Source organism: Rissa tridactyla, chromosome 6 (genome assembly GCF_028500815.1).
Source record: "Rissa tridactyla isolate bRisTri1 chromosome 6, bRisTri1.patW.cur.20221130, whole genome shotgun sequence".
In the NCBI taxonomy this organism is placed as follows: Eukaryota; Metazoa; Chordata; class Aves; order Charadriiformes; family Laridae; genus Rissa; species Rissa tridactyla.
The window spans coordinates 59,973,492-60,000,929 of NC_071471.1; the positions used below are offsets into that span (position 1 = coordinate 59,973,492).

At 48.6% G+C, this 27,438-nt stretch overlaps 1 protein-coding gene across 1 annotated transcript; it reads right to left on the minus strand.

Annotated features, from left to right (window-relative positions):
- Positions 1-1,014: 1,014 nt before the first annotated feature.
- Positions 1,015-27,438, minus strand: ITPRIP (inositol 1,4,5-trisphosphate receptor interacting protein). Its single transcript, XM_054206735.1, has 3 exons — positions 27,082-27,438; positions 22,273-22,379; positions 1,015-7,195 (listed from the first exon to the last, which is right to left on the minus strand). The coding sequence occupies exon 3, from the start codon at positions 7,180-7,182 to the stop codon at positions 5,533-5,535; it is 1,650 nt and encodes a 549-aa protein (XP_054062710.1). The 5' UTR covers positions 7,183-7,195; positions 22,273-22,379; positions 27,082-27,438; the 3' UTR covers positions 1,015-5,532.

The window sequence follows — 27,438 nt, forward strand, 5'->3', positions numbered from 1 at the left end:
ATCTGCTAATTGCCCTTCTGAAAAAGGATTTTATATTGATGTTACCCCTTCTGTTACATAGCAACACAGAAGCAGTAAATGAGGAAAAGAAAAAAAAATGCTCCAGGAAATCAACAGCTCAATGGAGCAAATATTGCTGAGCTTGTCAGAGTGAGCTTTAAAGCATGGTAGGTTTATTTTTGTCTTGTTTTGTTCTGTTTTTAGTAACAAAATTGCACTAAAATAACCAGGACTGTTGATGGTCCTGGGCCACAGAACTCACAAGCTCCATTTACCACAGTGTGTGGTTGGCCCTGGGGAATCGTAACTCCTGGCTCGGTGGACTTGTGCTGCAACTCTTCAGCCAGCTGCTTCTCAGACCTGTTGAATGCTGATTCTCCGGTGATCACTGGAGGGCAGAGTTATTAATTACAGGTGTGCAGAGCATTCTGTGGGGCTGCAAGACACATTGCCAGGGAAACAGTAGCGTTTTTACGATGTGAATTCATAACTAGCTTCGGATTTCCTTCCAGAGCCAAAGCACATTAGAATATTAACAAGGAGGTGCCATTCCCTTAAACCAGGGAAAGGGGTTAAGCAGGCGGCTAAGTGGTGGTGGGTGGTTGCTGGAACTTGGCTGTGGATACAAATAAAACAAGCAGGTAAAGAGGATTCCTCTAGCTGAACTGCAAAATTCAGGAGATTTCTGGTTCAGCCAATAAGGGCAACATCTACCAGCAATATTTAGGGCTTGCCACAAAAGGGCATTTTTTGAGCAGAGATATCCAGAATAACTATTTTGAATTCCTATGGATGCATATTCTCAGGGAGTCTGACATCCCTGGCATTATTCTGGCATAGCTATTCCACGTTGTGTTCACATTGCATCTTATTCTGAACAATTTCTCCAGGCAGTCAGAAATCACAGGGATTCTTGCTTGCCAGCCACAGCCCTGGCATTGCACTGGGCATATCCCCACTCCATCCTTCTCTCAAACATTTTTAGAAGAACTAGAAACAAAACAGACTTCACGCTTTTTTAGATTTTGTAAAAGACTTCCTTTATTATAAATAAAGCTGCATGAGAAGTTCTATACAAATCCAACAGTGTCCTGCTATAAAAGCAGCGGTTTGAGTACAGCATTGTCACTCAAGGAAGACCTTAGTTTGGAGAGTTTTGGTGTTATTGCCCATCTCAGCTGCATTGCCAAGATTGGTCTTCATACTACAGTTTTGCTTCTGAGCTAACGTATTACACACACACCCCCAATCCTAAAAAAAAAGACAATAAATAAAGCTTTTTACTATGTAGGATCCTATGAGAACTAACCCCTCAATGACCGGCAGCTAAGCTGGTACAGATGGGTAAAGTCTCATTTCTTCACCACAGAGAAAACATTGCAAAGGCTTTGCATTAAAATCATCTGGTGAACAGGCACCAAATCCTGCTGCTTGAATACTGGATAAAGTTTTGAATCTCTTTGCTGAAATATATCTTTATACCCATGTAAGACCTGTAGACAGAGCAACCCGGAGAGAGAGAGAAGCCATATTCTATGGTTGAACTCCAACAGCTCCCCTTAGAAGACACTCAGCTCCCGACAACAATAATAACCTCAGACCAAGACATTTTCTAAAAGCAAATGGCTCCTGAGGCTATGTTGTAGATCAGTGGCTGCTATCAAGCCACCACTAATTCCATTGCTGTGACAGAGCCTATAATAAAATATTAAAACCACAAGTTGAGGGTGGAGGGAGTGGTTGGAAACCAGCAGAAGGCAAGAGGAGTTCATCTGTTAAATTCAGCCAGTTAGCAAATAGCAAGAAAAGCAGAGACACAAGGAAGACATCCGGGACAGGCAGTTTACCCTTCCTGAGGATCTCTCAGGGAGATACAGGCACTACCAAAGAGATGGTGTGTGTTTGTTACTCACGTGTCATACGCTGTTTGGTTTTAAAAGAACGTTATTCACTTTAAACCACAAAACCCCACTTTCACCCCCACCCTTTAAAGCTGCTTCCTATGAATGCCCAGCCAGCCTTCAGTCACGGCAGAACTAAATACGGGCGGAACTAAAAAGTCCTAGGCCATTTTTATTGGCTGACAGATGATAGAGCTGAACTGTCTTGTAAACCTATTTTATGAAATGTGAGCGTGGCCTCTTATTGATGGGGCTAGTACTTACTTGGTGGGCAAAGATTTAATACAGGAGAGACACGGTAGTCCAAGGAATGATGTGCTTCACATCACGGCTTTCTTGTACCACTGCGGAGGCCTGATCCAGAGAAATGCTGTAGGGACTAATGTCCTCTGGTGGGACACATATATGCCTCTGGTATATATACTGGTATACGGCGTACAAAGATCTCTGCCCTGAGGTTCACTGGAGCACAGCTTATAATCCCAGAGCACTTTTTCCCCCAGACAGGTATGAGTATGTGAGGGCACAGACTTCGTGCACAGACAGACCTCTGAAAAGCTGCTCAGGGCAAAATAAGCATATGACATGTAGGAAAATTAAGCCAAGCAATTTGCTTTCAGGAGAATCAAATCCATAAATTCCTTGGTTCAGCTCCAGCTTGGGGTCAGCTAAACCCCATGGGAACACTTCGGGGTCAGTTCGGGCTTAAGAGAGAACAGGCACACAAGTACAGAAAATGAAGAACAAAAGATTCAGCCCACTTATGGGTTTAGGTTCCCTTTGAGTCTGAGCAGCAGTGCTTGGAGCTGTGTAAAGGCGAGTTTAGGCATGTTTACAAGCCCGTAGGACTGGCGTTACAAAGCTTTGTTCTGACATTTTAACAGGGGAGTTACCTTCTTCTGTTTAACAGCCTTTTCTTCTCATCCTCCCCCTGCTCAACCTTACATAAAAGTTATTTTTCAACCCTGAATGTCATTTCCTGAGAGACCTGGGTCACAAATTTGTTTCTGTTCTTTGGACAATCTAAATTTAGACTCCTGACAGGAAATGGCAGAGAATTTTTTATTTCTTTCTGGTTGGGCTGGGAACACAGTTAGAAGCAACACTGACCACAACTGCTTCAGCGTGACCTGCCTGCCTGCAGCCCACGCAGAGCTGGATCTGCTACAGGCGCTGTGCAGTGAAGCTGGGCAGGTAAATCCAGCAAATTGTTGGGTTTGCAAACAACTTACACAGCTTCCAATGTAGCCTCCAGGGTCCAGTATTCACCCACCCTCCCTGTACCTCTGCTTGTCACTACCTGCTTGTCATGTCCCCTGAGATCGCTCCTGCCCTCGCTTTCTACTGGGGAAGGCTTGCTTGGTTGTGTTAATGAAAGCCAGGGGCTTACAGAACTCGTTAGCGTTAGCAATTAGTCCTGGCCTGTTGCTCTGCCAGCCCTGGCAGTCTCCCAGGTGCTCATCGCCAAGGGCGCTGAAGCAAGCACTGATGATCCACGACTTTTCAACTGGTATTACCCACCAGCCCCTTCTCTCCCGTTTTGCTTCCTACCCTTTACTTTCTGCTGAGAAATATTACTTACCCACCCCACAGCTGCGATGATGAAAGCCAAGGGGAGCAGCAATTTGAGCAAAGAGAGCCCTGTCCCCACCAGTGCCTTCTTATAAACCACATGTGGAAACAGGAGTTACAGCTTTCTCTGCCTTTGTGCATGAAACGTCCCTCACTGGTGGAGGGACTGACAACAGCAGACATGAAGGAGGTGGTGAAATGATTTTTACCAGGAAAAAGGAGGAGAGGACATGTCTATGGAGTTTTCTTATGAACAGGCTGGATAATAAGCCTCATGCTGTATGCCGTCCCTAGTAGCGATACAGCATTAAATCTTCTCTCTGATGCATGTGATAGTGAGGATTGATAAAAAGGGACCTGTGGAGTCATGGTAATATCATCCCTGATGGTGGATCTCACCACCCAGAACAACTACCCTCTTGTAAACAGGATTCAGAGAAGCCCTGGGGTAAAACATTGCAGGAAATCCTAGAGTAAGAAAATGGTAGGAAAGGCCCCTTGGCACTGGAGGCCCGGCCTCCGGGACCAGTGCGGAAGCAGATCTGCACCGAGGCCCTGGCTTGGATCCTGCACAAAGCACACCAAGGAAGATGAGGAGCTACTGAGCCCTCTTCTCCAGCAAAGCCACCTCGCCGGGGCTGGGCGTCCTGCTGGCGTGGCACCAAATGCTGCATCCTGAGGGAGTTCAGACATCTCTGCTGGGTTTTTTAGCACATGCCTCGAGATTCTCCCCTGGCTTCAAAGCTGCATTGCACTCCCAAATCACCAAATTATGGTCTGCTAGCAGCAGCTCCTCAGAGCCTCATCAGAGCAGCAATCTTTAAAAGAATTGAGGAGAGCCTATATGGAGGCAAAGGGGTAGCTTTTGCCTGGATATGTGGGAGCAGAAGGAATGTGACACAGACCACAAGGCAGCTGCAGAGACAAGGCTGCCACGCTCTGCTACACATGCACCTCTTTCATCCCCTCGTCCTAACTCAGAGCTTTCCTGCTGGCCTTGGCCTCATTAAAACCATGCTGGGAGTGTCACACTCTCATTTGGAGGGTGATTGTTCCCTCCTGCTACCAGACTGCTGGGATTAGCTTCATTACAGCATCATTTTGGAGAACTGCTTCTTTTATGAAAGCAAAACCCGTAGCAGTCCTTTCTCTCTTGGCTGTTCTCAGCCTTGCTGCCCGGAGGTAAGGAAAACACAGAAATAAACCAAAATGCCAGAACCCAATAATGGTGTTTTTCTCCTTTATCCAAGGCAAAAAGGTTCCTGTCCATTTATCCATGGAAAAAGGCCAGGAATATAACCCACTAGCCATATTACCATGAAAAAACGGAAGACTCGAATGAAATAGTCTGAAGACACACACCCTGCTGCCTGCTCTGCTCCATCCTCCCCAGGGAGAAGAAAGGTGCAGGGGTGTTTTTGAAGGACAGGACAAACCATTTAAACTAGTGCTGCGAGTTCTATCAAGAAGGTTTGGTTTTTTTTATAACTACGGTTACCTTTAAATTAAAGAGCTGTGGTTGATTTAAGGATCTCCATCCGGTCGGGATCTTGTGCATGACCCTCATCCCCACATCAGCACCGAGTCTTATGTTGCACTTCCCATCGGTGGGTTGCAGAGCTCCTGCTGTCTGCAAGCAGACAGGCTCCTGCGATCCCAAGATCCTGCCTCTGATTCCTCCACCCTTATCTCCCCCTTTCAAAGGAAATGAAGTATTTGGCCACCACCACCATTTGCATTGCAGGCATCTGAATAAATTAGTCATATTTTTTTTGCTCACCACCACTGTAACGTGACTGAGGCACAATAGAAAAATATTCTCTTAGCTGCATAAAACACAGAATACCAGTGGAGCAGAAACTTACTTTTATACCACATTTTCCAGTTTCTCCCTGTCCTCCCCCCACCCCCTCTCCCCTACTGCAGAAACCATGGCCCAGGACGGGTTCAGCTGCAGACGAGAAGCTGTACTGGCAAAGTCAGTTGTCTTGAGGAGGCTTCGGAAAGCTGCCCTCTGGACTTGTGCTTGGAGGAACGAGTGTTTTCCTGCTGGCTTTGGTTAAAAGGATTCCTTATGGATCCCGTTGGTCTGTGCAAGCGGAATGTGCACTGTGTACTCATTTATCAGTGCAGTCATGTTCCTGAGCATCTCGTGAAACGTGTCTACTGTCTTCCTGTAAACGTCCCTGTGTAACACAAAGGGACGGAAAAGGTTGAGAGGCTCAGCCCTCTGGAATATGATGGGGAAGCCCAGCTCTGCTGGTACCTTCCCATTGCCTATGAAGAAGTGGTAGAGCTTCTTCTCATGCAAACATTTCTCCAGGAATTTCAGCATGTCCTGTAGACGGGCCTCCAACTTCTCCGGGGCCCAGTCCTGACTGGGACGTGCCTGCAGGAGATGCAGCATCACTGTCTTCAGGTGGTAGTTGGTGAGCCCGCTTGGACCTGTGAGGCTGCACTGCTTCCCATGGAGGAAGGAGAGGATCTGAAGGCAGCTGACATGGCAGGCATTGGCAGGCAGTGTTTTGGAGACCAGCTGGATGAACCTCCTCTCATACACTGCGAAGGTGAGAAACCAGTGAGTGCTGGAGGGGAGGTCTGCTGCCAGGCTGCTTCGAGGGAAATGAGAGATGAAGTAAACATCGGAGTTCTCGTACTGCACCACAGGGGTGAGGTTGAAGGCAATCGATTTCCCTGACCTAAATTTTATCTTCAGGGCTCCTGGGGAGTCCAGGAGGCTGAAGGAGAGGTCGAATTCATACTTGTGGGAGATTCTGTTCCAGGCCTTCGTGACCGCAATCTGGAACCACTTCATGACTTGGTTGGCATCCAGATATTGAGTATTTTTGAAGCACAGGAGGTCTTCCATCTCACTGCTGGGCCTGGTAGTATTGGCTTGGCTATGAAGGAGGCACAGCATATCTTCCCCTAGTTTAGTCTTGTCACAGATGCAACCTGTCACATCCTCACCTGCCCTGCATACCTTGATAGTGCCATAACCTTGTTCAGCTGAGGGAAAAGAGTCACCAGAGCACCAGGTCTGGGACCGAAAACAGTATGGCTCTGGAGGGGCAAAAGGCACTATAAGATCACAGACAAAAGGTTTACGCACTCTCCAGTTCTCATACATGCTCCCCACACCCATGCAGTCCTCCACTTCCATGTCAGCATCCCGGTTACAAACACTCCTCAAGGCTTCCAGCAGGTCATCTGCAAAGCCTTCCACCATCTCCCGCATCCTGGCCATGTCTCCGGTGGTACCCAGGATGCGCTTCTCGTAGAAGCTGGCCAAGGCGGCCTTGTCAGGGAAGGCCACACCTTTAAATGCTTTCCCCAGGACAGCCATGTCATCCTCTTCTCCTCCTGTGTCCTGCCAAATCCCTTCCTGGAAATCCTGCCTCCAGAGCTCAATCAGCAGGAAGATGACCATGGAAAGGGCAGTCCACATATCCCATCGGACCTTTTCCTCTTTGCTTTCCTTCACTACCTCGGCAGACTTTTCCAGAGCCTTCTGTATGGCTTCCTGCTCTGCAATTTCCTGCTCCAAGCGCAACTGCTCCAGCCGAAGGGTCTCCTCCCGCTCCTTCATCTTCTGGATGATTTCTTCCGTGTTCTCGGGGACAGTGCCATTCTCTCTAGGGAAAATGAGCGGGTGGTTGACAATGGCTGCAAGCACCACTAGGCACACCCGGAAAATTCCCACAGGCATGGCAGTTCCTTCCCTGGAAGAGAAAGAAAGGCAGAATGACCCACAATTCAGAGTATACTCCCTCAAGAAGAAAAATGAAAGGAAGTGTCCACTTGAATAAAAGCTTTGGCATCCCTTCTATCCCTGAAAAGAGTCTAGAAGCTCCTAAGTGCATGCCTGTTTCTGCAAGTTACCAATCAAGTTTCCCAAAGAGACTTTATCAGCAGATGGTGAGGATGAAAGGGTCCTCTTACCAAATTAACTTTGAAGAAAAGAACTGCGAAGGCACTTGCTACCATCAACCCACTGCGATGCTGTTGGAGCACTGTGGGAAGGCACATCCTTCCTCCCTCCTTTCAAGTTCCCCTGAACTGAAAGGGAAAGAAGCAGACAGGACATCCCCGGGTGTACAAAAGCAGGACTGGAGATGAGCACTGCTCTCCCTCGACATAAGGCTAATGTCGCAGACGTGACAATGGCATAGGTGGGGCTGTCCTGGCCACCTTCCATGTTAAGCATGTCTGGGGACCCACACAGCCTGCTTGGTTCAGAGCAGTCTTCACTGCCGGTGCTGGTTATGTGCACCTGGGTGGGAACAAGCCAGCACGGTTTTGTGCTTCTAAGCAGGCATTACAGACAAAGCTCTTCCTGCCTTTCAGCACCATCAGGATCAGGCTGCGGCAAATCCTCCCAGCCCCCAGGATGCCTCATGACTGCGGTCCCCAGAAAAAGGGCAGAGATAGAAAGGTTGCTAAGCCAGAAGGGGTTTCCATTAGCTCATTGGTTTTAAAAGCATCAGGTTGTTTATTTTTGTTTACTTCACTATTAGTCTGTGGAAGACATCAGTAAACACCATGGCTTTGATCTAGGCCATCTCCCCCAAGCACTCCCTTAACAGCTGTGCTTGTAGCCAGCTTGCTTCTATTTGAAGTGACCTCAGCGTGGCTGTGAGGTCTTGGTGGCATGACGCTTGCCACAGGCAGCCCTGTGCCAGCAACAGTCCCACAGGTCACCCCTTGCACAGGCCCTTGGCATGACGGAGACCGCTATGGTGTTTTGGAGTTGATTTGTATGATTACTGGCTCTGCTGCTTGGACGTCACACTTAATAAAGCTTTCCATGCCATGGGGCTCATGATGAAAGAATTTAATTCCCAGCTTTCCAGGACACAGTCCCATTGTTGGGGCATCCACCTGGCCTTGACGAGGCCTCCCAAAGGTCTGGACCAGAGGGTGCTCAAGGCTAAAGCCTGGGCTGTTTCCTCCCAGGTGGCATTTCTGTTTCTGCAGGGCTGGCAGAGCTGAAGATCCCAAGCGACTGCTCAGGGCAGGACAATCTGAGGTTGTCACCAACTGCTGAGATGTGGCAGGCTCACCAGTCCCTCTTTTTAGCAACATCACCCCTCAGTCCTAGCACAGGGAGATCAGAAGGACAAGACGCACAAGCAGGGGCATCTCTTCTTCCAGCTGGAACATTTTAACACAGTCCCTTTAATGCCTCAAAGTGTGTTTGAGAGAGAAGAGTTTCTGTTACAGAAATAAAGTCTATCCATAAAATATCTAATCAATAGTAATAGTAATTTAATTCCTAACAAACCAATGCATCCTGCTGTGGGAATGAGGCTGTTTCACAGAGAGCCAAGAGATGGTATGGCACCGTGTCTGCATTGGGAGCTGAGAGCTGTAATTTTCTCCCCCTGCAATAGCTCCTTTCTGGCCTGAACCCAGCATGTGTTGGTGCCACAGCAATCCTGCTGTCCCAGCCTCTCGGCAAGAAGGAGAACAACTCTGGCAATCTCATTTATGCCTCCACAGGGCGTGCAATAAAGATAGATCCATCCCAATGGGCCTTGTTATCATTACTGCACAATAAACTGCTGCCTTTCGATTGCAGGAACTTAGATTTCCTCGATGTGAGCACTTACTGTACATGGGAACTGTATCCTTCGGCATGCAATTATCTTTGCTTACAAGAGGGCTGGGACTGGAATAACAAGGGAAGGGAACAGGATTGAGATGCATTGTCCAAGCAGCAAGAAAATTCACACGGTGCTCAGGATAACGCTAAGTGCCCCTCCCTGTGTAACATTTACTAACTATCCTTTTTTTAGATCCATGTACATGCATAGATGAATACCCTAATGCAGACATTGCTCTGGAGATGGTTTGCGGGCCTTTCCTGTCCTTTTTACATTTACATTAACTCTTTAATTCATCAGGCAATGAATTAAAAGCTGAACTAATGCCCAAAGCTGGGTGTTCCAGTTATTCTGTGAGCTCCATGCCTGGCCACATTTAAAAAATAAACTGGGGTCGCCCTGCATTGCAAACGGCTTTATCAGTTTGCCGGGGCAGGGCAGGAAGCGCTGGCGAGTCCCTTTCCTCAGTGCTATGCTCTTGCAGACCACGTGTGCTTTCCAAGCTTAAAAATAACATGGCCAAGGGCCAGGTGGCTCCTTTTGCAGTCTTGACCAGGATGATGTTGCTGTTCTGCCCTGATGGACCACCTTCCCTGCAGATTAAATGTTTTACTGTCACCAGATTACTTCTTAGATGCGTAAGGCTGAAAGAAGTCATCTTCCTTAGAATCTTCTTGTACCCTTCAAGACTCTCTCGTGCCCAGCTGCCCATGGGCACACCACTTCCAGAGGTTACATGCCCCAAAGCTCAGCTAGCAGAAGGGGTTAGGCCAAACATCCCCAAGTCCATCACTGGCCAGCTCAGCTGAATTCATTCTGTGTGATCTTGCAGGAGTAGGTTAGGAGGCACGCACACAACCTCTTTCCTCAGCAAACTCTACAGGCATCAACCTCTGGAAGACAGTCAGCATGAAAACTGGAAGCGACAACATCTTCAGGTCACATAAATTTGCAAGAGGCATGCCTGTTTTCAGCCGGAACAGAGGAAGTTCTCCTGGTCAAAACTGCCCTTTTGCTTCTGTAGCTATTCACACCAGAAAATGAAGCCAAACATTAACCCCAGTTAAGGCTTAACATTAATAATGCTCAGTGACCAAGGTCAGTGGAGCCTGGCCTTGACAGCAGCAAGGGTGGTACGGGCAGAGCATTCCCACATCTCATCAGACACAGCTTTCCTGGCTAATATGGAAAGACTAAATAATACAGGTGAAACCAGTAGCACTGCCTGCTAGGGCGGTCCAGCCTTCCCCGTAACAAAGGCCGCTCTTTTCCCTTGCTTTTAACTTCAGCCCAAGCAATTTAAGTCTGATAAAAATATTTATGCCTGCTCTTGCTGAGACAGCTTTTGTGTGGGGAAGAGTCCAAATGTTTCCAAGCTGTAGGCTAAGAAAGAGAAACATCATTGTTTCATCTATGCATCCAATTTAGCAACATTTCAAGCATGAGAAGAAAAAAAATAAACTATTCAGTAGGTTTTTAAACAGCAAGTTCCCAAAGTGATCTTCAACCTTTTCCAAATTTCTAGCCCTGACAGTTTTTTCCCATTCAAAACACAAACAACATCCAGTCTGGGTAAGAGGCTTACATCTGACTACCTTCAGCAGACCCTCTTGCTGCAGTCTCAGGGCTCCAAAGACCCCCTTGAGGGAGGGCACTGTGGTCCTCACCACAGTGCGCATTATGTGCTCCCGTGGGCACAAAGTGGTGAAAGGAGCAGCGAGGCCAAGGAAAGCTGCTCAGGGGAAGGGAGTAGGGCCAGGAGCAAGCAGGTACATGGAGCCCCACTGTCTCCATGAAAAGGTCCATCTCGGCTCACCACCCAGCACATGATGCTGATTGTTCAAACCCGCCTCTGGCACCAGAATTAGTTTCCTTCTGGGCTTTTCTGTGGCACTCACTGCTTCAGTGACTGGGTGCTTCGCTGATTTTAAGGTTAACAACCGCCCTCAACAACCCTGGGAAGTGAGGGGGCAGGCACCGTCCCACTCTCCAGCTGGGGAGCAAAGGCTCAGAGAGGTAAAAGCAGCTGATCGCTCTGCTGCCCAATTAGAAATAACCATCAGCCACATCCTGCAGCACTTGGTACGTTCAAAGGCTTCACTGAGAGCACCTGCAGCCCTCCACCCTCGGGTCCTAGGCAAGTTAGGCCTCATCCTTTCAAGCCTGAAGCAGCCTCCCTGGGTGGAGGATCCCAATCAGCCCCACAGCAGGTCCCAGATGATGCAGGGAGCCCCAAGAAGGGAAGGGGAAAGATGACACTGCTATCATGCAGTTGAGGTTGGTGCCATGAAGCCACATGCAGGAGGCCATCTCTCACACTGGCTGATCTGAAAGCCCTTCACTGCATGACTGAGCTATGTTTGGTTCATCTGCTTGCCTGGAGCACGGTTACAGGTAACGTGTTGCAAGGAAAGGGAAGCAGCGCATGAAGCTCACAGAAGCATAAAGCTTTCACGCAGCCAGGCAGTGGTTTGCCTTAGGTCAAGCAATGGCTGGAAAGGGGCCAGGAGGCCCTTGAGAGCTGGCCAAAATTCTCTAGCATTCATGTCATAAAAAACGTAGGGGTGAGTACGCCCCAAGAGGCTTGCCCCAAAACTGACACTGGAAAAGACTCTCTTCTTTTGCCACGTGGGCAGTGCCAGCCATGCCAAAGGCTGGGGAGGAAATGAGCTAGAACTCCAAAAACAGTCCCTTAGGTGAGACCTGACCTGCCAACCACGCTCAGCCCCTTGGCACTGGAGCAAAGGCAGAGTTGCAGCTCCTCACCAGCACAAATGCAGGCCCCTAAGATGAAAATCTGGTGCTGAGCTCTGCAAATCAGCACTTGCTGTGCCTGCATCTCTGCAACAACTGTCTCTGTGTCACCTGCGCTACCCGGGTCCCTGCACAAGTGGCCGCAAAGGAAAATCACCTGCAAACACTATTGCAAGACAATATGAAAATAGCCATCATGCTGTTCCCTGACTGTAGTCAGCCCTGAAGATGACAAGTGCCTGCAGTGCACGCTAGAACAAGGAGATTTGTTTAGTGGTGGTTTATGTGGCATGGGGACAGAGCTCGGCTCTACCTTCAGCTTTTGCCTTGAACATCTCCTCCTCACCTGGGAGCATCACAGAGCTCGTCTGTGTTTGTGTGGCTGACTTGGGACAGCCACTGCTCTGTGGCAGGGTGTGCTCTCCTCCTTCCCATCAGCCACCCTGCCATAGGGGATTTCCCTGCATGAGCAGCCAAGTCCTTCATTGAGACGATGATGCTCAAAGCCGTAACAATGTCCCAACCCTTCCAGCTAAAATACGCTCAATTTCTGATGTCCCCAAGCCTTCCTCACACCCTTTTCCACAGCAGCTTCAGACCCTTTTGCCCCCTGCTCAGTCTGGCAAAGGAAAATAAAAGATTTAAACGGCAGCTTGCAACTTGCTTCTGTAGGCTGCTCATGTGCTCTGAGCCCAGATAACCCTCCATCTTCTCTGAAGACATGGGAGAATATTTACCTTTCATTAACGGTCCCTTTCTTTCCTCAAGAGCTCCTCAAATGGCTGTATTTTTTCCACCTTTTTATTCCCTTAAATTTTGAATCACGGGAAGCAAAACATACTCTGGCTGCTGTTCAGCAATAAACCAGATAGGAGCGAGCTGAAGCTTTGGTTCTTAAATTAGAAAATCCCAAGCAAGCCACTGAATGTGGTTCAGTAATGCACTGGAATACGCCAAGACGTCATTTACGACACACTCGATTGCTTCCTGCGACTTGGCTGACACAAAAGGCAGTGAATAAGTAGCTGCCACATTGTGTTTCGCTTTGGTAGGCTGCAAGAAAAGAGGCAATTTGAAGAGATGATAGTTACTACAGCTGGTTGGGAGCTTTCTTCATTGAAAGCTGCCAAGTTTTTGAAACCAGAATTTTCACGAGAAGAAATACGACTTCTGAGACTTTTTTTGGGAAGGTCCTTGAGGTCTGGAAAGGACTCTGCTTCTTGTTTTGACTGGAGAGATTAATAGCCCAGAACAGCCACTAACCTGCACTTGGGACTTCCTTGCTGAAAAGATGTGAAGCTCAAGCCCAGGGGTTTCAGGCCTAGCCCAGGTGTACTCCCTGACGGCTGGGCTTCTGGGACCCCCATGATTCCTCCTCTTGCTGTAACAGAAATCAAATTGCCTTTTGGCTTTTGAGAGTATCATCCGAAAATGCTTCTGCTGCATTTATGAAGACAAAGCCAAGACAAAAATGTTGCTGAAAGCCCTTTGTGATGCCCTGTGTCCTTCTCCAATCTACAAATGCCTTTGCTACCTGTAGAGACCCAGACTACAAGAAACCACCTCAAACACTCGCTGAAGAGTGTCAACAGAAGAAGGGCAAACACGTTGTGGTCGGAGAGGAGCGGCCTGGCCTGGCCCCCATGGGCAGCGTGGCCCCGGCGGCACTCCAGGGGCAACAGATGCCTCAGCAAGGCAGTGCTTTTCTGGGCCGGCTTCCTTACCTTGCGAGGCCACAAGTCCTCACTGGGTAACTGTCACCCAGGACTCCGGACAGGCCACCCCCCTAACCCCAGACAGCTTCCAGAACGCTGACACTTAATTTACGTAAAGAGTGAGAAGGCAGCCTGGGGGAGGAGACTGCTCGTCTATATAAACCCAGAGGACGGACCGCCTCACAGCACCCCCAGGATCTGTACCCCCATTTCGTCGGCTGGACCAGTGCTGGACTGGTGATATCTTTCTCTTTCTCCTTTTCTCTGTTCTCTCTCCAACTACCTGATTTTTCCAAATGGAGGCTTAATGACGTGGAGGCTTAATAACATGGAAGCTTAATGATGCAAGGCTCACATTCGTAAGTTTGCTTCTACTTCAGCAAGGTTAGCTTGGTTAATAAATGTTAATTGTTGTTTGGACTCCTCTGGTGTCGGTTCACCTTAATTCTGACATTAGAAATCTGCGAACCTGAGTCGCCCCAACCTTGAGATGCGACACTACCTCTGCAGGTATTCAGAGATGCCCGGTTGCAGCAGAGAGAAATAAAGTTTCCTCTTACTTGGAAACACAAGTTCTGAATTGTAAGAAACAAACACATTGAAAGAGAAATGGGAATTGTAGAGATCATGTCAGTATTATTGTTCCTGACAAAAGCTTGGAAGGATGCGCTTTAATTAGTCAACCATACACCACTGACGCTGCTGCTTTTTCCACCATCTCCCCATCAACACTTACAGAGCAATGGCTCAGGACAAATACTGAGAGCAGTTTTCCTTCCAGCTGCTACATGTAAATAGACACATGCTGGACGGATGTTCACAGAAAAAGATGAAGGTACCACTAGAGAGGGAACACCCCAGTGAAGATACCCGACTAGTCTCTGCTGTTAGCTGCTGGCACTTTGTACTCTTTTGTAGTGAAAAGAATGTGAAAATCTTCAGGTTTTCATTTTATATGCACATATTTAAAAACAGAGCATACATCCGTGCCCTTATAGTATGATCACTACTTTGGGATGAGAGAAGCTTCTGTTGAAGGCTCTCCTCCAAACAGTGATCTAAGCTTCGATCTCCCTCCTGGCCCCGGGGTTGCTGCCCTCATCACTTGGCTGCTTTCAGGTCAGTGCTCTGCTCTCCGTGTTTGAGTTGGGCTTCCGCAGGACTTGAGGAATTGGTTTTGGCAGGACTTCACTCAAACCTGCCTTGTTTTTGAGACCATTTTTACTGAAGAAGCATGTTCTGGGGTGGGCAGGGGAGAAGTCCCTTTTTGGTGAGGAATTTCAGACCAGAAGTGAGTGAGGTTTCCTCCCAGGTCAGCACCACATTTGTTTGGGGCCTGTGGTTTATCCAGCACCCCGTGCGATGGAGGCTGCCAACTAAGCCAGCTCCTAGCAGGCATCATGCCGAAGCATTGCATCTCAAACCAAGAGTTTCCATGTTCACCTGAGTCAGGTGGGGCTAGTGAGGCACCAGGCCCTTGCGGGGGCTGCAGAACCCATGTACTGAAACACACCCCAGGGTGACTAAGGGTTTATTGCACCAGTCTACCCTTCCCACCCCGCTGCACGCGCCTCAGCACATCTGACCCTGCCTAGCTTTCACCTGGCACAGGCAGCAAGAGCCCAGAGGCTCCAATGAGGATCCTCGGCTGGTTTCTACCCTCCAGGATGAAGACCCCGCTGCTGTGGTGAGAACATGTCCCCAGACCTATAGAGAGCCATGAAGGCACGCCCCCGCCTTCCCTCTGCACCATCAGCTGTGACAGCACCCAGCACAGCCCACCCAGAGATCATGCAGCACGGGGCAGCCAGGAGAGGCTCCTCCTCTCCTGTCTCTTAAGCACAGAGTCAGCTGCAGCACACACAGCCCAGCCAGGAAAATTAGGAGCCATAACAATGCAATACAGAGCCTGAGCAGTACCAACTTGAACTGTTCTTTCAACCCCTATGAATTAAGCTTGCATGCAGCACGTTGGTGTGATGAGCTACTGACTGGGACAGAACAGTGCCAGCCACAGCAGCTATATCTCATGTTCTGACTTGCCTTTTTGAGCATTAAATTAGTGCTACAGACAAAGTACTGAATTCCAGTTGCCAGCACAGTTGCTTCAGTTGTTTCAGCATAGACTGGTGGGATCAAGCTCTGTCTTTGGCTCTCCACCAAAGCCACCAGTGGAAAGGACCAAATGCACGAACACATGAGGTGCACAGGCCTTCATGTTGAGACTGGTACCACAACCATGTTTAAAACCAGCACAAGCCAAAAAAGACAGGTATGGCACTACAAAAGACAGGTATGGCAGAGCAACTGCCTTCCAAAACATGCCTGGAAGCCCCACCCCACATTAGCTGCTTGGCCACAGGACAGCAGCTGGACAAGGCCACTTGCTTGATAACTATTGTTTTGCCGTTTGATTGAGAACATGTTAGCCTTTCGTAACATCCGTGGACATCCTGTCCCGGGCCTGCTGCAGTGCCAACGGAGTCAGTCGCGCAGCCCGAGTCGGACATCCTGCCCAACAGGTCTGCTGTGGAGTTTCGGAAGCAATATTTTCCTCCCGGGGTCACCAGATCAGGTATTTCCAAGGAAATGCTGATGCTCATCCTGTGTACAGGACTAGGTAGCCCACCCTTCCCACAGACAGGCGGAATCAGGGTGGATAAGCATGTGAGCGGCACTGACGTTGCTCTGGAGGCAGAGGCTACTGTGCGGCCCCAGGTCCAAGCGAGGAGTGATTTTGCCAGTGCCTCTTGAAGCAGAGCAGTGCTTGACTTGCTCTGGAAGAACAGGGAGTCTCTCTCATGTCTTCCCATCATTCACCACCTTTGCCGTCAGGAAGCTTTTTCTCATGCCTCATTAACTCTCCCTTGCAGCAGCTTAACACCTAACTTTCCAGTAACCACTGTGGGTAAAAGTAGGACAGATTGCTTCTTTTTTTCTTGCAGTAGCACTCAAGATGTTCAGAGGTCCTCTCCTCCTGCCTCAGCTTTCTCTGCACACAGATGTATTTGTAAGATGTTGACATAAAATTCCATAGCCCTCCTTCCACCAAAGCCTACACAGTACAAAGTTTTCTTTCTGGCTTAAAAGGAATTATTTGCCTTCAAGGACTCTTTTCCAAACCCAAAGAGATGTGGCACCTGTTACATTTTCAGTTTCATCAGCAAGTGTGGGAATTTATCTGGATATTTTGATGTCACTATTTCTCAGTGCATGCAGGTACCACACCACTAACCAGAACGTGATTCTGGCCCTCTCGTCTTACCCCAGACACCGGCAGCCACCGTCAAAGACAGCTGTAATAACTACTCAATAAACGTAGAACCACATCATGCTTTACTCACTGTAAGGCTGGACCCAAGGGGGGGTGCCCATGGTGACCAGGAGACAAAGCTAACAGCGTGAGAAGTGTGTTACTCAGCATCCTGCCCATTGCCTGAATGTGTCTTTTTGTTTTTTGACTGTGCAAGCCAGCTCAGCTTTTGTCAGCAAGCAGCACGTGGGCAGTCTGTGCGGTGCCTCGAGTTCCCCCTGCTATGGCCGAGAAGGGTTTTTACAAATTGGATCATAGCGCTGGCTGCGAGGGAGGCAGGAGGGGAAAGGTAGGAAGCATGCATGTGGCTCCCACCCACGTACCGAGCTGTTGTGGTAGGAACCCGGCCAGGAACAGCTTGGCTTTTTAAGCCAAATAAACTTTGTCTGTTAATTGTAAGGAAAACAATTGGAGTAGACTGAACTTTTGTGAGGTTTTTGTTTGGGGTGGGTTTTTTTTTTTTTTTTTAGGAGGAGAAAAGACACACACCAAGATTTTTAAAAAGAAGGTTGGCTTACCAACCTTGCCAGCTCCCTCCCCCTCAAGCCCAACATGATGGGAGCCTGGGCAATAGCTGGTTGTTCCCTTGCACAATCTTTCATCAGCACAGATGGACACAAACCCCCTGCTGCTTTACGAAAAGCCTGGTAGTGTCAACCACAATGTATGGAGCACTGTCAGCGCACAGATGCTCTCTGGCCTCCACCTGGTGCTCACGCTGGGACCCAGCCTGGCTGTCACCCTCTCAGCGACACGACCTCCCCTTGCACGTGCAGGCAGCCATGCCATGGCTCATTTATCCGGTCTGGCAGTCACCTCAGGGAAAGCTAGTGAGAACACAAAAAGATCATAGATCATAGAAATGTCTAGGTTGGAAGGGACCTTTCAGATCATTGAGTCCAAACATCAAAGATGTTTGTTTAAATCTGCCCTGCTTTTCCCCGCTTAACTCTCAACAAGGTGGAGGAAAAATCACACCAGTGTTGTTAAATCAGGCAGTGGTTACTCTGTCTCTCCTCATCCTAAGGTAAGCATATGCCCTACGTCGCTACACATCCAACTTAACTGTATGTCGTACATCCACCGAAACAAACGCTTCGGTATTAAAAGCGTTGGTGTAAACATTATTACAAAGTTGATTTCCCAGCAGGGATACACCAGTCCAGCACATCTAGGAAGAGCATATGTGGATATTGGCACAGCTCAGATGTGACTTGCAGAACGATTTTGTTTTACATGTGAAACTATGAAGTCCCATTTCAGACATGGGAACTTATATATTACAGATCTTAGAAAGCACAGACACTTCCACACTGAGATGCTGAGCAAAAACACAGCGAAAAGACATTGTCATTACAGGCTAGGAATTCGGTTGGTCTGAAATCTACTCCATCACAGTCTTGACTCAGTGACAAAGTCACACTCTTATGTCAGCAGACCTGCAGGCCCAAGTATCTGCTTAAACAGGACTAAAAAACACTGGATGGGATTGGAGTTTTGTGTGATATTGGACTATTGTTTTGCTAACTAGTTACAGCTGTTTGTATTCAAACAGTTGGGGAGGAATAGTATTTAAAAGCTGGCTATTGTAGCAAAAACGTCACCACAGAAAGGAAAAGCAATGCTTTATTCCATTGCCTGAAATCCCAGCTTTTTTACAAAACACAATATAGTTCCTTAAATAAAGTAATAAAAAAAACCCCACCCCAAACAGACTGTGAAAGCCCCTGCAGGGGTGGGCAGAGGGTGTGGGCAGAGAAAGAGCACTTTTACTGCAATGCCCCATTTCCTTGCATCTCAGTAGGATGACTCCCTGATCTAAGCAGAGGCACTCCGCATTGCACACCAGCATCTGCAGGAAGAGTCAGGCCCCCTTGCTTCATTAACTGATGGCTCTAGAAACGAACAGAAGAAACACCACAAATGCTTTGGGAAGCAGTAAGCCCAGTCTTGGCTCGCTAGTCATAAACCTAAAACCTGCCAAGAGACACGCATGCACGCAAATATGTTGGCTGCAGAGCACTGCTGGCTAACCCTGCTTTTCAAAATGAGTTTGAATAAATAAAAATCAGAAAAAACCAAAGCCATAGAAGAAAACAAATTGCCCCACTTCCATACAATATTTCCATGAAGCTTATCCTTTCAGTACCTGTGGCCACCAACTCAGAGCCATTTTCACCCCAGGGAGTGACTCAGAGACCAGCCTATTGCCACAGGCACCCATAGTTAACAATTTTCTTGTGCTCTTTGCTCAATCCCCCCTGCTTACCAACAAAAGAAACATCTTTAGGCTCGTCCTTTCCCTGAAGAGTTTGTAAACTGAATGCTGGGAAGAAAAACTCTGAGAAGACTCAATGGGGTAAGAGTGATGTAACATGCGCTGCTGTAACAAAAGTACCAAACACACATATTAAGGCTGTGAAGCCACGTGGTTTTCATTTGGGATGTGTGGGGTGAACACATACGCTTGCTTCCTTTATAACATAAGCACAACAAAGGAAGCCTTTGTTTGAAAGCCAAGGGACGGCCTCTCCGCACACTTAAAGGCTAAGTTACAACGTAATGGGAACTGTGAGTCATAGCTGTGGGGCCCCTGCTCATAGACACAAAAATCCCCTCTGCTGCAGCAGGCAAGGAGCTTAGCTTAGCAAGGAGCAAACACAGCTTCCAGCCCCGCATGGGAGACTGAAAGTGTCCAGGACTAGCAGCAAATACAAGGCTGAGCTGAGAGCGCGTGTTGTGGATGACTTACAACAAAAACACGTCCCTTTCAGATGACATTTCTTCCTGTAACTCTTTCAGAGCTTGAGATCATAACCCTGCGCTCGTTCCAAGAGCATGAAGCAGCTATGGCTCAACAGGGAGGTGGGATGGACATCAGCCAAGCATCTTCAAACTGTCTTTTCACTTTGGCTGCAGAAGAGAGTGGCCATGATACTTAGACCGAGCACAGCCAGCCTGCTAGGTAGGACCGCAGTAGACCTCTATGTCCTTAAGTTACCTAGTGTGCCAGATAATTTATATCACTGTATGTTACAGTAGGGGAGAGTCAGCCGATGGATTCCAGCTACCCAAAATACAGATATCCATCTCATCCTTGCCCCTGCTGGGGGCCTGGGAGAAAAAGATAAGAGTCATCTTCAATTATCATGAATGGGTTGCAACGTGTAGTGCAGAAGTGGCTGTGCTGCAGAAAATGCAAGTGTTTTCTCTCACATTTTCAACAGTCCCAAAGTTCGTGGTTGCTAAACCTCCAGAGGCCTTTAGAAATCAAACACCCATCTGAAACCAGCGTCAGTCAGGTACCTGAACATCCAGGAGGAAATAGCTTAGGATCTAAGCATCCTGGGTGCAGATACCCAAAAAAGCACAAGGCCCTCTGGGAAGTACTATGCTGTGAACATCAAGTGTCACAGTTTAGGCTTGAGAACGCCTCCTTGGCTCCATCTCTGGTATGTATTAACATTCTACAAGAGTTTAAATAATAGGGGAAAAAAGAGGTCTGAAAAAGCAATACAGTCTCCCCACTCTGCCTACACACATATGGCCTACACTGCACCTGGATGGTTTCTAGCAAGTCTTTGTCTGTTTTGTTTTGAAAGGCTTCCAGCAAATCTCCATCTCTGCCTCTCAAGGCAGTCTAGACTACTGCTTAACTACTTCTACCTGTAGGAAGGTCTCCTTACGACTGCACGTGCTTTCTCCAAAGTAAGCTGTAAGCCCTGCTGGGATTCTGGCACATACAGGCAGTATCTTGTCTTAGGGAGCTACTTCTCTCCCTATGGGCAGCGTGGGAACCGTTTCCTCCCACTCCTCATCAGGTGCTCCCTGAGCATCACCAAATCCTCTGCAATTTGGAAGAACTGAAAGCAACGCACTCTGAAGCTAATTTTCATTGTTTTCATTTCAGTTTGGCCACAAATTCCCTTTTCAATTGACAGTGCCCACCATCCCTTGAGGGAACCCACAAAAAGATGCAGTTGGTTACACAGGTGGCTCAGCTGACACCTTAGAGCTAATGTCACTTTTCTGTTCAGGCACAAGAACCTTCTCTACGTGCTCTTCCCCCTGGTTTCGAAAGTGAAGGAACAGTGCGTTTTCCTTTGCCAGGCAACAGAAATAACCATATGAATCAGAGACTGTGCCTAACAGGGCTTAAATTCTGCAACAGTTGGCCTCAATGGTCCTCATCCTTGCCAACACCATGCTTGGTTTTTCCAAGCCACATGCATGGCAGTGGGGTGTATTAGATGTTTTCCCTGTAAATGCTGAAAAAGCATCTCTGCCTCGAGGCAAATATCATGGGTATAAATAACGTGCTAGATCAGCCAGAAAAACCTGCCTCTGGAAGAGGGATAATAATGAAAGACGGTGGGGGGAAAGGAAAAGAGAAGGAGCTTCATTTACACACAGGAGGATGGCAATGGGCCAGCTCTCACAGCTTTGATCGGGGCTGGCTGGAGAAGCATGCCAGGGAACGCTGTGAGCTTCGCTTCGCTGGAGCAGAGCAGCCGTTTGAACTGGCTGGGATGGGAAGAAGGGGACAGACACCACGCAACACAGACGCAGATCCAGAATAAATAAGAAAAAGGAATAAAATCATGTGGAGTACATGAAGTAACAGGTACTCAAAGCTGTAGCAGGCCATTGTGGCAGCCAGGACGGCTGCTCTGGCGGCTCCCTCTGCCATCAGCTTCAGTTCTTCCCTTCCCACCACTGCTACCCGCAGGGCCTCCTGTCACACACTCGCGGAGCGGCACTGCCAGACGCCTGGGTTTCACCCGACTGTTCTGCTTTCAGCGGGTTTTTCAGGGGTTTTCGTACAAATATGAAAACTCTGCATGTTGCTGGCTTGTAAAAGCCACTATTTTCCTTCAATCCAGCTGCCTCTGCTGTCACCCCTGATCATCAGGAGGTTGTCCAGGCACTTCAAGGCCTTGGCTCTCCCTTCAAGCCTTGTCTCTCCCTCCAGGCCTTGGCCTCCCTCCCTTGGAAGAGGGGGACCCAGTGCTTTCCCGACCTGGGTAAGGTACCTCTGGCAAGTTCTCCTGCATAGCAGCAAAGGCAGCGGTAGCTGCTGTCTGTAAAGCTTGGACCTCTTCTTTCCTTTCTGCCACCACCCTAGACCCCAACTGTCCCAAGCGTCAGATAAAAGCGATTTTATACTGAATGCCAAAAGAGAGAGGCTAAACTGAAGCCATTTCCAAATGAAACCTTCACAATGTTGCTACTTTTGCCTTGCAAGTGCTGTCTGACCCTCGCTGCTGGGAACGTTTACTAAAATATGAGCCACACCACTTTCCTTACAGCATTTCTGCTGGAAGGCTCAAAATTTCCTAGTAAGAGCCCATCAAGAAGCTTTTTCAAATCACATCAGATCTGGAAGGAAGAATGACCCCCCGAGCACTTACCTGATACACGACTTTGCAGGTGCTCATTAAATTTCACATTATTACTATCACCACAATGCAGAGACGACTATATTCAGTCACCCACCGCTGAAGCACAGCCAGGAAGTCTGCAAAACACAAAGAAAACGAATGAGGAAGTTCAGGCAGAAGATAGGTTCATAATGCAGTTAACTAAATTAGGGATTGATTAAGAAAGAGATTAACTCACCCCCTTACCTAACAAAATGATCATAAAAGCTCAAGAGGATAGAAATAATCAGCTTTGAAGTGATCAGGGATGAGTTAAAACGCTGCTTCTCCTGTGGGAAAGCGTGCAAATCCCACAGCAGATCCGTCAGCGTTGCAGACGTACCAGCAAGCGAGGACCTCCCTCCTCTGACTCCATCCTCACCCACCAGCCTTCTGCTTTTAAAATGGATTAGGGTCAAACTAGCAGCTGTGTAAGGCCAAGGGCTGGGACAGTTTTGTCTGGGATTGGTTTGTCTCAGAAAAGGCATCTAGCTTCTGTAAGCAGCTTGCGAGGTAGAAATACTTGCTTGGGGAGCTGGGTTTAGTGAGCTAATGTGAGAAACAGAAAATGCAGGAGAAGAGGCAGGAAATAAGTCTAAGAGCACAGAGGAAGATGTGAAACACAGAACCACAAAAGATAAACTACCATATTTTAGGAGAGAGAAGTTAAGAAATTTTAGATGAAACAGGAAACAAAGCAAAGTCCTTCAACCAGAAGGAGGAGAGGATGGGCCTGACAAGCTTGTTGCAGGCAGACAAGGGAGACCTTACCCAGCTGTGCACAAGTGGGCTGGGGAACAGGAATCCACCACCCTCGTTACCAGCCGTGATCACCACTTCAAACCCTCCAACTGTCTTGATCTAAAGCCTGATGAAATCAGGAATAGCGTGGGCTGAGCTGGGCTTTGGAGCTGGGTCCTTTACAGGCTCGGGATTAGGTTGATTCACTCCTCGCTCTCCTGAACCCCTTCGCTTTGGCAGCTGCTGGGGAGGGGATGGCTCAACCCTCCCTCCTCCCACGTACCTGCTCTGACCAGACCATGTGTACAGTTTCACTTCTCCGCTTCCGTCTTCAATTGTGAGGCCAAATTGGGCAAAGGGGTTCTGCTCCAACCTCCCAGCGCTTCACAGCCTGCAGGGCTGCTTGCGCCTCTGCTCAATTAGCACCACCACACTACCAGCAGCAGCACAGACTGCCAAGCACAGGAGCAATACATCCCAATCCCAAAAGGGCTGGATCTGCACTGTAATATCCCAGTGAATGTTTGTTAACCCTCAGGGCTTGCAATGCCTGGCCTCGTGGTGGCTCAGGGCCAGTTAGGTACAGCCAGTTAGGTTTCCTCCTTCTGCTTGGAGGAAAGGAGCTATGAAGTGCTGTGCAGGAACTGCTGCTATGGGACTTACATGCTCTCGCATGTTAAAATAATTTATAAATCTCAAAAGAGAGAGTTTAAGTCAGGGTCTCCCTCTGCTATATGTGTATAGATGTTGGGGAGACCTTGACTGAACCTTAGGGGATGGTCTAAGGTCACTACAAGAAAGCCCCTCTGAGCAGTGGGTGCGTCTGTGCTGCATCCTCCCACAAACCTCCTCTTGCTCTCTCAGAGGCAATCCGAGCAACACAGCATAATGTTTCTTGTGGGTCAGCCCTAGAAAAGAACCTCTTCTCCATGCCAGAAATCAAACCTGCCCCTGCTCCAGTGAAGCTCAGCGGGTAGTCTGGCCTTCAGGTCATGGCAGTAAAACCTGTTTGTTTGTTTGAACCACCGGTCAAGGTTGGCTCAGCCAAGTTCACATGGCCCATGTGTGCGTGGAAATCAAAACAAACTAAAAAGCGAGCCCTATAGTAGCTGCACCCCTGGGCCAGCTCTCTGTCCCTCGAGCTGCTTGAAGCTTGGCTACCTGCCTCACTTTCTGTTGCCCATGCTGAGCGGTGAATGGCCAGAAGGTTTTGCTTACATAGCTGAGCCCACATCCCTCCAAAACCTGGAATTCATGGTTGGGCACACAACGATGCCACCCAGCGCACACCCTGGCCACACTCCCTCCCTCCAGCCTGAAAACCAGAGTGTCTACCTCTCTCCACCGCCCAGCAATTACAAGTGCTGATGGAAACTATGCCGCTTGGCAGCAAACCTGCTTTTTCACCAATGTAAATGGATTGTAATAACACTTGGGAGAGAAAGATCTGGCCCACCCAACAGCCCATTTTAAAGGGCACCCAAGGGAACAAGCCAGGAGCTTTTTTCCCAGCTCCCTTCTCCATTGCACCCTTGCTATGGATTGCAATTGCAATTCTGTGGAGCAGAGTGTGCAGGACAGGACAGCACAGGACAGCAAGGAGATTTGTGCAGACTGTTCATGGAGTTCATACATTTTATCAGTGCTTCCCAGAACAACAGCTTCTTAGTGTTCACCTTGTTGACAGAGGCTGAATTTTAGGTTAAGTTTTGTCAGTTGTTTTAGAGGGGATGCAGATGTGGCAGGAGAGAGCGATACAACTAGAAAAATAAACCACCCCTTTTGCTGTGTACACATTGCACTCAGGGAAAAGATTTAAGCTATCAGAAATAAAAAATAATAAAAAAAACTATCCCACAATACAATCCACTAAGTGTTTTTCCTGATATTGCACTATCTGCATTAATTTATTTGCAGGCAAGCTCCAAGATATTGAAATAACAGTCAGCAGGTAGGCAGTTGCAAAAGCCAGCCTAAAATTGTCCTTACGAAAACCATAGTTTTTGCTATAAAAAACAAACTCATACATCAGTTAGAGCAGCTCGTGGAACACCACCGTTATGTTTCCGTGGGTCACATTCCCTCCCCCTGCTACTCACTGCCACGTAAGGAGGATCACAAGTACTGGCATCCCTCTGAAATCATCACACACGGAAGCCCTTATTGCCATGGAGAGAACCAACAAAAAACACAAGGGGAGCAGGACATGCAGCTTTGGTGGTTGTAGCGGTCAGATGGCCTGAAACAATCACTCAGGAAAAGCAAAGTCCCCCAGACCCTGGCCAGGGCTATTTAGTCTGACTTGTAGGGTGGGGAAGAAAAAAAAGACTGTTCTTAATATATTGTAATGCTCCAAGCAACAGAAAGAGGAAGACAGTTAGGTGGGGAGGGGCCACCGCCTGAGCTCTGGATAAACAGGTACAACGTCTTTGGTGTGCACGGGTCGCTTCTCCCTTGCAGATGCCACTGGTGCAAACATAGATCATTGTGTTCTGTACACCCAAGTCATGCACAAAACCAAGTGTCATCTACCAGCTGGGAGCCAGGCAGCACTCAGGGCTGATCCCATACTGACATTGGCTCTCTAACCTTTGGCAAATCAGTTCACCTCTCTCCACATCTGTGGCAATCACACTTAATATGTGCATTTCCCACGTGGGAGCAGTGTGAAGCATCTACTGTGCTGAAAACAAGGTTGAAAAGAAGGCTTTAAGTTTCCATTCCCAATTTCTGTACTCTGCTTTTCCTCAAGGACTGAAGGAATCATTTTCATGTATATTATGGAAAACTGGGACCAGTGGGTTTTAAAAGCAGATGTCTATGAAGGTAGACAGAATCACTTTAGTCAGAGCTGCAGAAGAGCACTATCATCATCACCAAACTCAAAAATATCACAAAACAAACCACGCTACACTACAGCTGCTCTCCTGTCCAACTGCTGCTTGCCTGGCAGCTCAGGTCCTTGCCTGGCAGCTCACACCAAACACGCCTGAAGGAGATGCGCTGGGTATGGTTTAGGCCTATAGGACTCATTAAAAACATGTTAATAGTAGCATTTGCTTAGAGACACTGCTGGTGCTCATCTTGCCTGACCACATAACAGACAGCAATAGCAACATGTCCTGTTTTCCTGAAGGATTTTAATACGGCATTTCCCCAGAGAACTGCTTCAGTGTGAGATTGCTCCCTTCACTCCAAGTTGAAATGCAAAGGCCACTAAGGCTGTGGTTCTGTGTGTCAGTTTTACAGCCCGTAACTTCCAGTATCCCAGTCCTGACTCACTCTGATTTGAGCTACAAATACTTACTGGCCATCTTCAAAAAGATGTCCACACAAACAGCAGCTCTACTAAAAACTTCTCTCCTTCTCTCTGTACTCATTAGACAGATATACTGTATCTCAGAAGAAAGGCAAAAAAGTTTTATAACAAGCTAAACCCAAGCCACACAATACTGAACACGCAGCAAAGCTCAATGATGCATTTTGGACTGTACACGCCTGTGACCACCACTGGCCTGAGGACCCCATGTGCCGTCGGCACCAGCAAAACAAGGTGGCTGCAGGGTCTCTATTCAGCATGGCTCGATCCCGCAGAGGTTCCCCGTGTGCTCCATTGAAGGGGGCCGCAGCCAGTCCTCCCCCAGGTCACGGGGCGCCTGAAAGCAGCTGCCTTCTGCTCCCTGCCTTTAGCTCCTGCCCGAGCTGCCGGGAGAGACAAGCTGAAAGATCTGTGGAAACTTTGGCGGGCACAGTAACCTGCCTCAAGGGCCTCATCCGGCCCGATGCCCCAGTAGCCACCGAGACGAGCCGCTTACGCTCGGAGAAAGCACAAAATGCTAAAGTTACTCCGTAAAGGGATAACCGGGGAAAGTCCCACCAGCGCGACCTGTTGCGGGCGGACGCCGGCACCCGCCGTTGCCAGTCCCGCGGCTCTGCTCTGCCAGCCCGCCGCGGCCAACGTGGGAGAAGCCCTTCCCGCGGCGGCAGCGCCGGGAAGCGGGACAAATCCCTCCCCACCCCGTGTGCTTAGAGGTCCCCGCAGCCCCGGACGAGACTTACCGGTGCGGGGTTCGGCCGGGACCGCCGCTCCCGGCGGGAGGTCCGAGACCGGCGGGTGTCGGGGCGGCGGCGGCCGCTCCCCGGCGGCTCCGCTCGGCGAGGTGCAGGCGAGTCCGCCCGGAGCGGGTTTCCTTTTCTCTTTGGTTGTTGGTTTTTTTTTTTCCTTTCTCTCTCCTCCTTCAAACCACCCCCGCCAGCCCTAGGAGCCGAGCCATCCTCCGGCGGGCTGCAGTTTGCTGTCTGAGCTCCCTCCCGGCTCCCCCATTAGCTTCCCAGATGGTTTTGTACTGAGGGCACGGGGGACGGAGAGGAAATGCGCTCATTTTGCTTTCTCGGATGTATTCTGACCTCCTGGTG